The sequence below is a fragment of the Delphinus delphis genome, chromosome 11, assembly GCF_949987515.2.
Source record: "Delphinus delphis chromosome 11, mDelDel1.2, whole genome shotgun sequence".
NCBI lineage: Eukaryota > Metazoa > Chordata > Mammalia > Artiodactyla > Delphinidae > Delphinus > Delphinus delphis.
Genome location: NC_082693.1, coordinates 90,031,293 through 90,044,117, shown reverse-complemented (window position 1 = coordinate 90,044,117; position 12,825 = coordinate 90,031,293). Strand labels below are relative to the sequence as shown.

The window sequence follows — 12,825 nt, the reverse complement described above, 5'->3', positions numbered from 1 at the left end:
GTCCCCCACTGCTGCCTTCGCTTCTCACTCTCGTGTGAACTCTGCCAGCCTGGCTTCCATTCTCCCCACTACACCTGAACTCCTGTCTTCTCAAGCATGAGCCCAATCTGTTCTTGAAACTGTCTTCCTCCCTCTGCGATGCTAAGCCCTCTCAGTGTCTTCTCCAGCACCACGGCCCCTCTTCCAACCCTGGTTGCAGGTCGTCCACTGAACTCTAGGTCTCGCATTTCCACTGCTCCCTGGGAAGTCTACTGAGATGATGACTGTAACAATTAACATGTATTGAATGTTATTTAGCTAATGTGCCAACACTGTGCAAAGCCAAGGTTCCCAAACTTTGTTGGTTCATGGTTCCTGTGTGGGTCTTCACGTGGTACGTGCTTTTTATCACAGCAATCACTGAAAGGAATGGAACATAAAAAGACGTGGAAACTGTGAATTACTTTGCGCTAGTAGTTCATGAGGTACCTGACAGATGGCAAGTATGACTGTTTTTTCTGAAATGTTAATGCTGAAAAAATCTAGTGGTGCCACTGTGAGTCTGCTGTGGTGCCCCAGAGGGCCTTGGCACACCGAGGCCCTGAACACCTTCCCATGTATTACCACACTGAACCCTTAACAACCCTACCAGGTAGGTCTATCATCATCCCCACTTGTAGATGGAGAAGTCATGCAACTTGTCCAACATCGCATAGCTTCGAAGTGGCAGAGCCAGGAATGCAGCCCAAGGGGTCTGGCTCCATAGCCACGCTCTTAACCACTTAGCTATGCTGAATCTCTAGATGCTTATATCTTGGAATCTAAACCTAACTTTTCTTCTTCTCCCAAACCAGCCATTCTCTTGCTTCTCTATTTTCATTGCAGTCTTGGTCACAGATTCTAGGGTAGAAAGGGCACACAGAGGCCTCCTGCATTTCCACCAGGGGGCTCTCTGTGTGTGCTCACTGCAGGCCGAGGGAATGCTATTCCTGAAACCTTCCTTTCTATCTCTAGGTGGACTTTCAGATACTATTTTTTTTTTTGGCCGCACTGCTCTGATTGCAGGATCTTAGTTCCCCAGCCAGGGACTGAACCCGTGCCCGTTGCAGTGGAAGCGCAGAGTCCTAACCACTGGACTGCCAGGGAATTCCCTCAGATAGTTCTTTTTTTATACTGAAACAAAACCCAGGATTTAAAAAATTTCTTTATTTCTTTGGAAAGGATTTTTTTTAAAGCTCCATGGAAATTTTCAAGCACAGGTCAAGTTTAAAAAACATGGTGTAGCGCTTCCCTGGTGGCACAGTGGCTGAGAGTCCACCTGCCGATGCAGGGGACACGGGTTCGTGCCCTGGTCCGGGAAGATCCCACATGCTGTGGAGCGGCTGGGCCCCTGAGCCATGGCTGCTGAGCCTGCGCGTCCGGAGCCTGTGCTCCGCAACAGGAGAATCCACAACAGTGAGAGGTCCGCGTACCGCAAAAAAAAAAAACAAAAACCAAACCATGGTGTATGTCCCATAAATAATCTGTTGGCTAAATAAATGATTACATTCAAAGTATCACGTTTCAGGTTTGGACAGTCACAGTCAAATACTGATTCATAGTAAGATTTTTTGCTATAAACTGAAATTCACTTTTCACTAGCAACTGCTAGCTGCATGGGGGAATTATAAATAAATCCCTACCCTTGAGGAGATTATAATTTTATCTTGCAAGCCACCCAGGTTCAAAACCTTAAGGGACATTTATATACTCATTTATGTTTCTGGCTCCCCAGAGCCAAGCCCAGCTGCCAGATCTTGTCAGTTTTTTCTTCAGAGTCTTTCTTGAATCTGTCTCTTCAATTTTATTTCTATCAGGCTTTCATTACTGACCTCCGACTATAATAACCTCCTGGGTGATCTGCCACAAGTCTCTCCTCGGTCTAAGTCACCAGGTATAGCTTCATCATTTTATTCTTAAATTATCATTTACAGCATATTTAAACTCTGCTCATAACCCCAAAGTGCCCATGGCCAAATCCCTTACTTCGGCATTCAAGATTCTTTACCATTTGCTTACAATCTACCTTTTCGATGCTATGTTTTCATCCACATATTCATTCATTTGACATGTGTCACAAAATGCTTACCAAGGACACCGAGGAGTTGAAGGTAATAACATCAAGGTGGCTGAGAGTCCCTAAGGAACTAAAATGCCCTCAAGGAGTCTTCAGTAGGGGAAATCGAATATATACAAAGATGAATCCAATATAAGGAAGACAACAAGTGCAGTAACTTCCCATAGCAAGGGTGTTATGGGAATTCAGAAGTTAATTATAACTGGAGAGTCAGGATGTCTTAGGGGAGGTGGCATTTGACTGCATTTTGAAGGGAAGGCAGGCCTTCAATATGTGAAGGAGAAAAAACAAGGGGAAGAAGGTCACTGCAAAATACCATCCAAGGAGTGGAGCTAAGATGGTAAGGAACAAGTATGGTCCCCACACAGTACAGGCAAAGCAGACTAACAGCAGGTAAGGCTGAAGAGGGAAGTTTCGGGCTGAATCACAATTCTGAATGCTTGGTCAAGGGTTTGGACTTTGATACTTATTCATTCAAGAAGAATTTACTGACTTTCTACGATGGGCCAGACTGTGGGTTAGGTACAAGGGACAGAGTAGACAGCAAGACAGACATGATCCCGGTCCTCCTGGAGCTTATGGGTCTAACATAAAGGCAGTAAGGATGCTCTGAGGATGTTGAAGAGACAACTGTCATCATCAAAGTGGTCCTTAAGTTCATTCTGGCATCAGAGTAAGATGAATTTTGCATGGGGGAAGAAATGGAAAGGGGGCCATTTATTACTACATTAAGTAGTAATGTACTTAATGAGAGGGATGAGGGAGGGATGAGGCAGTGGTGATAGAGGGCATAAGGGTGTGGAAGTTATTAAAGAGGAAGAGTATCAGGCCCAACAGCTGAGTGGAAATAGTGGAGGGTGTGGGCAGGGAAGAGGGAAATGTAAAAGTGAACCATAAGGTTGGAAAAAAATCAGAACAGTGGTTGGTTTTAGGGGTGGGGATTGACTGAGAAAGGGTATGAGAAATATCACTGGGTATCTGTGATGAGGGTAATAGCTGTATCTTGATAGAGGTTTGGTCACACAGGTGTGTGAACTTATCAAAACTCATCAGGTGGTATACTTAACATCTGTGCATTTTACCACGTGTGAATTTTACCTAAAAAAAGCCCAGAAAACAAGTATTGAGCTGAAGTTAATGATATGCAAGCTGAAGTGTTTAGGGGTGTGTATGTGATACCTACAACTTACTTTAAGATACATTAACAAAGATAAGATGGATTGATGGATGGACGGATGGATGATAAAGCAAACAGCAAAATGTTAACTGAAGAATCTCAATGGGTGGCATATGTACAATTCTTTCAATACTTTCTGTTTGAAAAATTTCATAATGAAGTACTGAGAAAAATAATCAGCATATAGTTTTTAGTTTGGATTGACTGGTAGGACATGCGGACTACAGAAGGAGATGGAGGAGGAGATGCATGTTTAAGGGTCTGGATGATGAGCTCCATTAGTGACACATGGCTCTGAGGTAGCCAAGGCATCCAGGAAGAAATATTTATCAGACAGTTGGAAACACAGGACTAGAGTTCAGCTGTTTTGCTATGTTGCTTCCTAAACATCTCTCTGCCTCCATGTGTTCCCTTCTGCTGACAACCTTTTTCTTCTTTAGAGCTTTCTCTGACCACCCTGCCCTCCTCACATTCAGCACTGTAAGATTAGTTTACGGCATTATCGTGTACCACTAGAATGGAAATTCTTGGAATAAACAGACTCTTACACAGGATATGTACTATTTCATGAAACAATTTTGGAATAAACAATGAATAAAACCCACCCTAGTATTGGACTGTTCAGTTCTTGATGCTCACACTGATTCTTAGCTCAGAAGGTATAGTTAAAAACAAAACAAGATACAGCTTTTTCTTTCTGATCTGTATACTTGCTTAAAAGGCACTCCTACTAGTGGAGAAAATCACTTGTGACTCAATTATAGACTGAAATGAAATCGCCAATCCCATATTCTTAATATATTTGCTTTTCTCTTTCTTAGCTGCCTTTCTTTCAGGTTTTACCTGACATTTAACTTTGCAGAGCGAAGGAAGAAAATGGTTGTCCTTAGGTGGCAAAACTATTATTTTTTTTCTTTCTACTATTCTGAATTTCTAAATTTCTAGAAAAATAATATATTACTTTGGTAATCTGGGGAAAAAGTTTATTTTTTAAAGGAAACCTGTAATGACACAGTCATCAGCCCCTGTACTGTAGTACAACTGCTAGAAAATTTCTTGAGTTGTGAGAAAGAAATCAAACCAAGGCGGCTGATCTCTCATTCCCGTCTCCTCAACAACAGTGAGCTCACTGAGGTCAAGAGCTGTGTCCTCCTGCCCCTCTTTCCACCTCTTAACTCCTATGGTAGCACTGGGCTTGGCACACAGGGAGCACTCAAATGGTGAGAGCACACACGTTGGACACTAAAAAGAATACCAGAAAGTAGCCAACACCAGTTCGTGGGAAGCCGTTAGCTTATTTTGTTAATCGGTCATCATTCTAATTTTTTTTTCCATCATTCTAATTTTGAAAATCTATTTTTCACAATGAACTCACAGAATGAATACGTTTTTATATCTCTCAACTGCCTCAGCCAGACAGCGCTGCTGAGTGAAAGAAATTGGGTTTGGCTCCTTCTGTGAATTTTAAGGGCCAGTTAGAATAAGCCTCTGTATTTCTAAACCTATGCTTGGCACGGTGGGAGAACAACTCTATCAAGAAAACCCATGAATAATTAAGGTCGCTCCTATTTTTGTACCATTGGTAATATTTTCTACTTTATATCATTCCAGCAGGTTTACCTTGCTACATTCCCAGCGGTTCATCTGCTTAATTCCAAGTCCACTTACTACTGTCAAGGAAAAACCTGCTTCACCTCCTACCCTGCATCATACTTTAAAAAATGCCTTACCTTTTCTCCTCTGTCCCTCTCTTTGTCCTTCTCCTCTCTCTTCTTTTTTTTCTCACTGTGCCCATCTGTGTGGAGGCCAGGAAGCGGTGGGGGAGGGGCGGCTGCTCCAGTGTACGGGATGCTGGGCGGAGGGCCGGGCGGCGCTGGGACCTCTCCCACTGCTGCAGCGGGAAGTCCCGAACTTCTCTTGGACTTGGAGTGTCGCCTCTCTTTATGCTTCTCCTTGTCCTTCTTCTTCTTGCTCTTCTTTGACTTCTTTTTCTTCTTGATTTCCCGGTAAGAATCATCGATCACTAACTCCCCTGCCTCTAGCTCCCCGCCAGAGGAGGAGTCTGATTCTACTAGAATAGGTTCAAGCCCTGAAAGATCAAGGTTAGCACTGTGGGATTCTGGGAACTGGGAGGCATCAGACCCACAGCCTTCAGGGCCAGGAGACGAACGTGAGTCTGAGGATGACTTGTGCTTCTTCCGGGCTGTTTTCAGAAAGCTCTGTAACTCATGTCCTAGGAGTAAAGCACCTTGCTCATCCCGAGCTGACTTCTTAGAGGATTTTTTCACAGTCGCTTGTTGAGAGGGGTACTGAAAAGACTCCTCATCAACTGAGCTGCTTCCCTTCTCCTTTGGTGAGAGAATAAGTTTCATCTTTAACCCATCAGGCTCACGAAGGGTCAGCGTCTCTGTGTTCACATACAGTGGTTTCATTTTTTTGGATTTGTGGGAACCACCATCCTCCAGGGACAGCTCCCCACTGCTTCCGCTGACTTTCTTCCTGTGGTGTTCCTTTTTACTCTCTGAATGGCTTGAAGAACTGGAGGACTTTTCTCCTGTCTTTTTGGAAGGCTTGGTGCCTGTTGCCAGAGGGGAAGTGATCGCTTTCAACAGGTCCATAGCTGTATCAGTAGATTGCGGGCTGGACTTTTTCTTTTTCTTCTGTGACGACTCCAAAGACGAAATATCTAGAAATAATCAAGAGAAGTAATTGTCCATTTGACAAAGCAACTTCCAGCAAGTTTCCTCTCTCACCAAAAACACCCAACTAAGATGAGGAAGAGGCTAACAGGAATGATTGGAGGGGAGGCCCTTCAACTGATTCCAAACATTCAGAGATGATGCTCATGTGCTTCTTGGCTTGGTAGATTCTGCCTCTGACCCTGGAGACAGCTCTTGCCACTCAAGTTGTTTTTCTTCACTGAGTCTTCAAAGCAACCAAAGAGAGCATACCCAGAAGAAAGGACCATAGCTGCAGGATTACGAGTAGCTACAATTTAGATTACACTGAAGACAAAGCATCATTTGTTCCTGTGTTCAGGACAAATCCATTCTAGGAAAGAGTTAGTCTTGTCAGCTATGTGCACAATATAGCTAAGAAAAACTGGTCTTGTGAGTGGATACGCGCTGGATTGAGAAGTAACCCACAGGTGCAGGCCAGAGGGCCCAGGACTACATATGGCAAAAGGGATGCTAGACAGCAATGGGCACAAGATAAGTGGATGATTGAGGGGAGAAGGAACCTGGTACCTGGTGTATCACAAATGAAGACTGTTCTTCTATGCTGAATCCTCCAAAATACCAGCCCTCCACCTCTCTCCTCCTTCACACTGGTTTATCGGCACTCAGAACAAGAACCACTGTCCTGTTAAATAGGCCACTGAGTCAGCAACATCTGGATCCCTTTCCCCTACCCCGACTCCAAGAACCAGTGATGTGTTTCTCCCGCCTGTTGCCCCTTCCCATCCTTACCTCCATAGTAGTAATCATCAGAGGAGTGCTTCCTCTTTTTCTTGTGCGTGTCCGTCCCCAAGAAGTAAAGTTCACTATCCTAGAATTGAAGAGGAAGAAGAATTGAGCAATGGATAAGATGATGAGGCAAAGGCAGTTTGGAACCAATGTTGTTTTCTGATGATTTCTGACTTTGGAAAATAAAGTAAAACACAGGAAATAGTGAAAATAGATGTGAATGATGTTTATTTTTCTTTTTAAATGTTTTTCAAAGAAACCTCTTTCTTCAAGTACTAGGAAACATGATACGAAACAGTTTAAAACTTTCCTAATTCAAATGTTTAGAATTTACCTTCAACTTCTTCTTGGAAGAATTCCTGACCTGAGCAGCGATTTCTTCCTCTTCCCTTAAAAAATCTTTGTAAGAACGTTTCTTTTCTCGTTGGCTTCGGCCAGCAGCTAGCCCTATGTCCTCAAAGCTGTGATCACCATCAAAGCAATCTGAGAAGCACAGGTTCATTTGGGAAAGGAAATGAGAAAGTCAAGTAAGTCACAACCAAATCGCCACATATGAAATGCAATAGTCCCTTCACTTCCAAATTAGAATCATGTTATTTGGTAAGTCCACTGGAACACAGGGCTAGATCCAAGGGGACAAGAATATGTCTTGATGACTTGGCTGCAAATACAGGAATCAAACATGAAGAAACAATGCTTCCACGCTATGCAAAGGCCCAAGGTGCATCCTTAGACATGGTTTCTTAGTTGTGATTTGGCAGGTGGACACAGACTTGCAGAGGTAAGGCTGAAAAGAATAAGGATTCGTGTGCTGTGCTGCTCTGTGGGTGTCCACTGTGTGACTCCTATCCTCAGACTCCTGCACACTGGAGCTGGCAAGGACCACGAGTGCTGCAGGGGATCACCCCAATAGACTACAGAGACTTATGGTTCGGACTCTTGTGTTGGAACCCTGTCCTGGTTTTCGTTTCCATGGGCCCAGTCTGGGGATGACGTGGAGTTTTACTAGTGCTCTGGATCATCACTTGGGAGTCCAGGCTGTGATGGCCAGTCCTGGTCTCTATGTCCATGGGCTGCAAGGATTGAAGAGGACACCCCCTTTGGAATGCTTCTCAGGTTAAGGGGTCATACCTTCTTTCTTCACGGAGTCATCATAAGCCATGGCGGTCCTGCCGGGCCTTTGAGAATGGGTCCCTGTGTCCAGGCTCCTTCCCGTCTACAGGACCAGGTCTGAGAAACAAAGAAGGAAAACCCTCCTGTAATGCGAAATCACTGTGGAGAAGCAACCTTCCAGATGGAAATGCGTAGTGATCCAAGGGCAGCCTGGAAGGGCAGCAAGGAATAAAGGAGTGTCTTGTCACCTCCTCTTTCTGTTTGTAAATACACTAGGGATGAAGCTGTAGGAAGTGCATTAGGCTTAATTTGATTTGATTCATGAATTAAAGCTGTTGTTTGGGGAAGTATATAAAACACCTCCTATATAAAAAAATACTTCAAGATTAATGAGAACTTCTGACATGCCAACAGGTCTGACAACACTGAGACAGGGTGAAAACCGACATTAAGTCAGAGGGATAGGTTCAATCACGGTTACAAAATGCACAGATAAAGCAGGATGCAGAGGAAGACAGGTTATACCATGCATTCGAGACCACAAAATCCTACCATTTGAATCGGTGAAAGGCTAAAATCTATTGTATTGCAATTTAAACAGAACTGATCAGAACATGATAGTGATATTAAAGATCTTGAGAGCATACTTTTTTGGTATGCATTTTGTTGGGCTCTCTGAATTTGCTCAAAATCAGAGAAGTGTAAAAGTAGGCACACTTCTTATATTAGTTGCCCACAGAACAGCTTTCAACTCTATCAAGCCTTTCTTAAAGGCTATAGGTGAAAATAAGGAGGAATTGTCATCTGTACACTGGTGATGAAATTTTCATCATTATTAAGATTTTCACTGATTTGAAGAACTACAAAAATTTAAATGTTCTAAATATTGTCTTAAATTTGTTAAAATTTTTTTTTTTTTTTTTTTGCGGTATGCGGGCCTCTCACTGTTGTGGCCTCTCCTGTTGTGGTGTTGTGGAGCACAGGCTCCGGACGCGCAGGCTCAGCGGCCATGGCTCACGGGCCCAGCCGCTCCGCGGCATGTGGAATCTTCCCGGACCGGGGCACGAACCCGTGTCCCCTGCATCGGCAGGCGGACTCTCAACCACTGCGCCACCAGGGAGGCCCTAAAATTACTTTTTTGGCATTCAAGTTTATACGTCCATTTTGACTTTGAAGATGACAAGCCATGAACTGCACTCGAAGGTAAAGTTCTTCAAATAATTTTAGGACAGGCAATGTCACAATTCCCGCAGGAAAAGTTTTTTCAGGAAATTTAAAAATGATATACTAAATATATTGAAAATGTCCTCATTCAGTTAGTGAAATGCTTAAAAGTTGATCTGACTGGTTATTTACTTAAATTTTATTTTACCTTCACCACTATAGTGGGGTTTAGAAATGCTGAAGGACACTTCAATGAGACATTGCCAGTCCCTTCAGGAAGGTATGGGTAATAGTGAAGTATGTAACTTGTGGGAAAGAAAAGATGAATTAACAAGGGAAAATTTCATAAGAGTTACATTTAAAATAAACCAAAAGAAAAAGGCCTATTTGCACAAGTCAGATAAGATACAATGCACAGATAATGCCTAAGTTGAAAACAGAAAGAGAAGTATTACCAAGAATGATTTACAAGTCAGATTCAGAAACATAAAAAAGCATTTCTCCACTTCCCTAAGAAGTGGAATGAATGAACTTGGTCAAGGTAAGAGTGAAGAAATGAACTGGGTTATTTTACAGGTAATTGGAGAACTATTTACTCAAAGGGCTTTTCACAGGAAATGAAGGTGATATGAGGTCAGGTCTCATGTAGAAACTACGAGGAGGCAAGATACTTAATATAGCCAGTTTTTCATGTTCCAGCATTAGGCATTAAACTTTCTCAAATAGAAATTACTGTCATCCCCTGTCCACCCAAGTGGTGTAACTCCACAAGGGGTTAGGGGAGGGGATCATCATAGGGAATTATATCCATTCACTTAAAAATAGTACATCCACTCACTGGCACTAAAGTAGTGAGCTTATTAGAAGAGTATATGGATCCCATTAATCTTCATAGGCCGATAATGCCAAGAAATACCACATTTGAGACCTCAGCTTAAATGTTTTTCATGATAAATGGAGTTTGGCAAAGAACGTTTGAGAAATAATGGGCAAAAAATCTTAAATATTCAACATCATCAGTGTGTCCACCAATCTGCTGTCAACAACAAAATGCTCTTCTGTATGACGCAAAGGCAGGTCCTGAGACTTATAACCAGGCCTTCCCTTTGGTAACATCAAAACTAACATAAAACAGAGCTGAACAACGAACAGTCAGAATAAGAGTTAAGTACCTCTGAAGACAGTATGAGAAAGAAAACAATGATGTCACTGGACTGTGAAAAAGTGCTCATGGTCTCATAACTGACTGCTTTGAAAAACAGCCAGTGGATGAAATAATTGTAAAAGGGAACAGAAAATTAGGAGCTGATCCTCAGAGGCACAGGGCAGCACAGAAAACATGTGCTGGCTGTCAGCATTATGTATTAGAATTAGGCCCGCTACTATTCAATTTTTACAAAGACATGGAAGAGCACTTTATAACTACAAGATTAAATAACCGATAGTAAAAAATGAACAGGGCCTGAAGGCAAGTCTAATTCAATAAAGAACTGGGACAGCCAAGAGCTTAAAAAACTAAGTTTAGACACAATGGACTATCTCACTCACAGCCTGGGCAGACTGATAGACCCTGAACTTGTGGGTTCTTTAAAATCAGGATATTATAGCAGCCCAGAGGTTAGTTTTGGTTGCTGACTCATAGAAGAAAGATGAAACCAGATAAAGAAGTCTCAAGCAACAGTGTGGAAGAAAGGCAGAGTTAGGGCAACATTTATATAAGATCAGACGACTCCTGTGATATTCTTTCCAGGTCTTGAATATTATCCACGATAAATTCAGAGTCCAGGGTTAGGCAGCAGATTGTCAGGATTAATGAAAATGAAAAATATTAGGTTTGATATTCACATTAGAAAACAGAAGCCATAATTACATTAAATGTTGGCAAGTGTAAAACAGGTGTTAAAGCTCATTCTCCCGAATTCCACAAATTTTGGAGTTTACAGAATCCAATGTTGTCAACTTCAAGAGGCAGGGATAATTTTACAATTATGTTCCTCTCAGTGGGCTAAAAAATGACAACAGAAGTAAAAGTTCATTACTTAAAGCTGTTTATGGAAGTAAGAAATATGCCGTCATAAAAAATGTGTACTTTTGAAAGGTGCAACTTATCAAATGGCTCTTGTGGGACTTTTCTTCAGGAGATGAAAAAGGAGGCAGAGCTGCTCTTCCACTTGTAGGTAAGTACATGCGTGATGTTCAGGCTTTGCTTTTAGAATTATCAAAGGAATCAGGGAAAAACTGAAAATCACCAGACACAGTACTTTGTTATTTTGAAGGTCCAAATTACAAATACTGAAAAAAAAAAAGTTTCAGAAGGTGATTTTTTGAGGTCATCTGAGCCCCAGCAATCACTAACAAGCCTCTTCATCCCAAAATGCAAGTGTGTATTGAAAAAGACAAAGTAAACCTCGGAAACGGGGCGGTAAGCAAAATCCTGAGACCCAGGTCCAGTCCAGGAGGACAGCCTTGCTCAAGATTCCGTGTTCTCTTCTTCCAGCACTTCTTTCAGGAACTCAAATTGCCAGGGCAGGAAAAGGAAGATGCACATCCAGCAGTTGCCAGTTTCTGAGTTGTTGTCGTTGTTGTTACTTCTAGGATAGGAGCAGGGGATGTCTTCTCATTTTCCTCGAGATCGCCTCCAATCTCAGAACCCAGCGACTCCGAATTCTTGCCACTCCCTTCTCCACGAACCTACCTATGCAGCACTCACAGCCCCTGCCAGCTCTGGGAACTGCAGAGATCCCGACAGCCTGGGATGGGGACTGAATCCTCACTGTAGTGCAATTGAGCGGAACCACGACGACCTCACAGAGCGGCTGACAACACACATTCCCAAAAATCCAGCGGTACAAATTTTGACAAGCCTTGTCCAATCAACGGGCTCTAGTTTGGATTCAGTTTTTTTATTTATTCTGCTATGGGGGAATATAGTCAGCCATCAGGAGGCAGGGAGATAAACGGTTCTCTTCTGCCCGACAGAAAATAAAGTGAAATCTACAAGTACCAGCTTTGGGGGGAAATGGGCCTGGATGGAGAAAAACCCACTCGGAAGGTATGTTCAAACTGGGTCGCACGCAAAGAGTACACACCACACCGGGTTATTGCTACAAAGAGCCCCAAGGACCACCGTCTTTGTGGTCCCCACGGCAAACCAACAGGATTCTCCCGGCAGTTCTGCAGCAACAGCTAGTTCAATAAAGCTGTGCGAAGGTGCGAAGAGGAAAAGAGGAAAGCTCCTTGCATCCTCTCCTGCCAGCCGCGGCCCCGGCCCTCCCATCACCCGGCCCCCTCGCCCCTTGACAGCCCAGGGACCCTGCGTCCCGGGTCCTGAGCCAGGCGGCCCCACTCGGGTTCCCGCGTCCCGGCGGCTCCCGGCGCCCCCGAGGGCGGAGACTGCCGGGCAGGGGGAGGGGCGGCCTCGGCCCGCGGGCCCCCGGGGCGGCCGCACGCCCCCTCCCGGCCCGCACTTTCCCGCCTTCCCCATTTGAACAGCTCCCGCCCGCCTTCCTCCTTCGACCCGCTCCAGCCCCTTGCCGGGGGCGGACTGCGGCCGCTACTCCAGTCCCCGGCTCGGCCCCTGGGCTAGGCCGCGACGGGCCCCGGGCGCCCTCAGGGCGGTGTCGCGGCCCGAGGCGGCGGGTGGTGGCGGGGCGGGGCCACTGCCGCCTGGGGGTGGGGGCCCAGCTCGGCCTCGTGGGGGCTCCGCTCGCCGCTACCTTCACTAGGCTCGCTCGGATCCCGCCTCAGCGCCGCCGACCGCCGCCATCTTGGAGAAGGAGAGAAAAGCGCGAGCGGCCAGGGAGCCTCAG

General features: G+C 44.4%; 1 protein-coding gene across 2 annotated transcripts in view; it reads right to left on the bottom strand.

Annotated features, from left to right (window-relative positions):
* The window catches only part of HMGXB4 (HMG-box containing 4), a 31,635-nt gene extending 18,848 nt beyond the window's left edge, over positions 1 to 12,787 (bottom strand). The window contains exons 1-5 of one of the 2 annotated variants that reach the window (XM_060025563.1): positions 12,733 to 12,787; positions 7,871 to 7,969; positions 7,074 to 7,222; positions 6,743 to 6,821; positions 5,003 to 5,958 (exon numbers count right to left, since the gene is read on the bottom strand). In XM_060025563.1, the coding sequence (XP_059881546.1) occupies positions 5,003 to 5,958; positions 6,743 to 6,821; positions 7,074 to 7,222; positions 7,871 to 7,901 (1,215 nt within the window). In that variant the 5' untranslated portion in view covers positions 7,902 to 7,969; positions 12,733 to 12,787. Of the gene's footprint in view, positions 1 to 5,002; positions 5,959 to 6,520; positions 6,636 to 6,742; positions 6,822 to 7,073; positions 7,223 to 7,870; positions 7,970 to 12,732 lie in introns of those variants that run through there. The other variant, XM_060025564.1, reaches the window with a different exon arrangement.
* Positions 12,788 to 12,825: the final 38 nt, after the last annotated feature.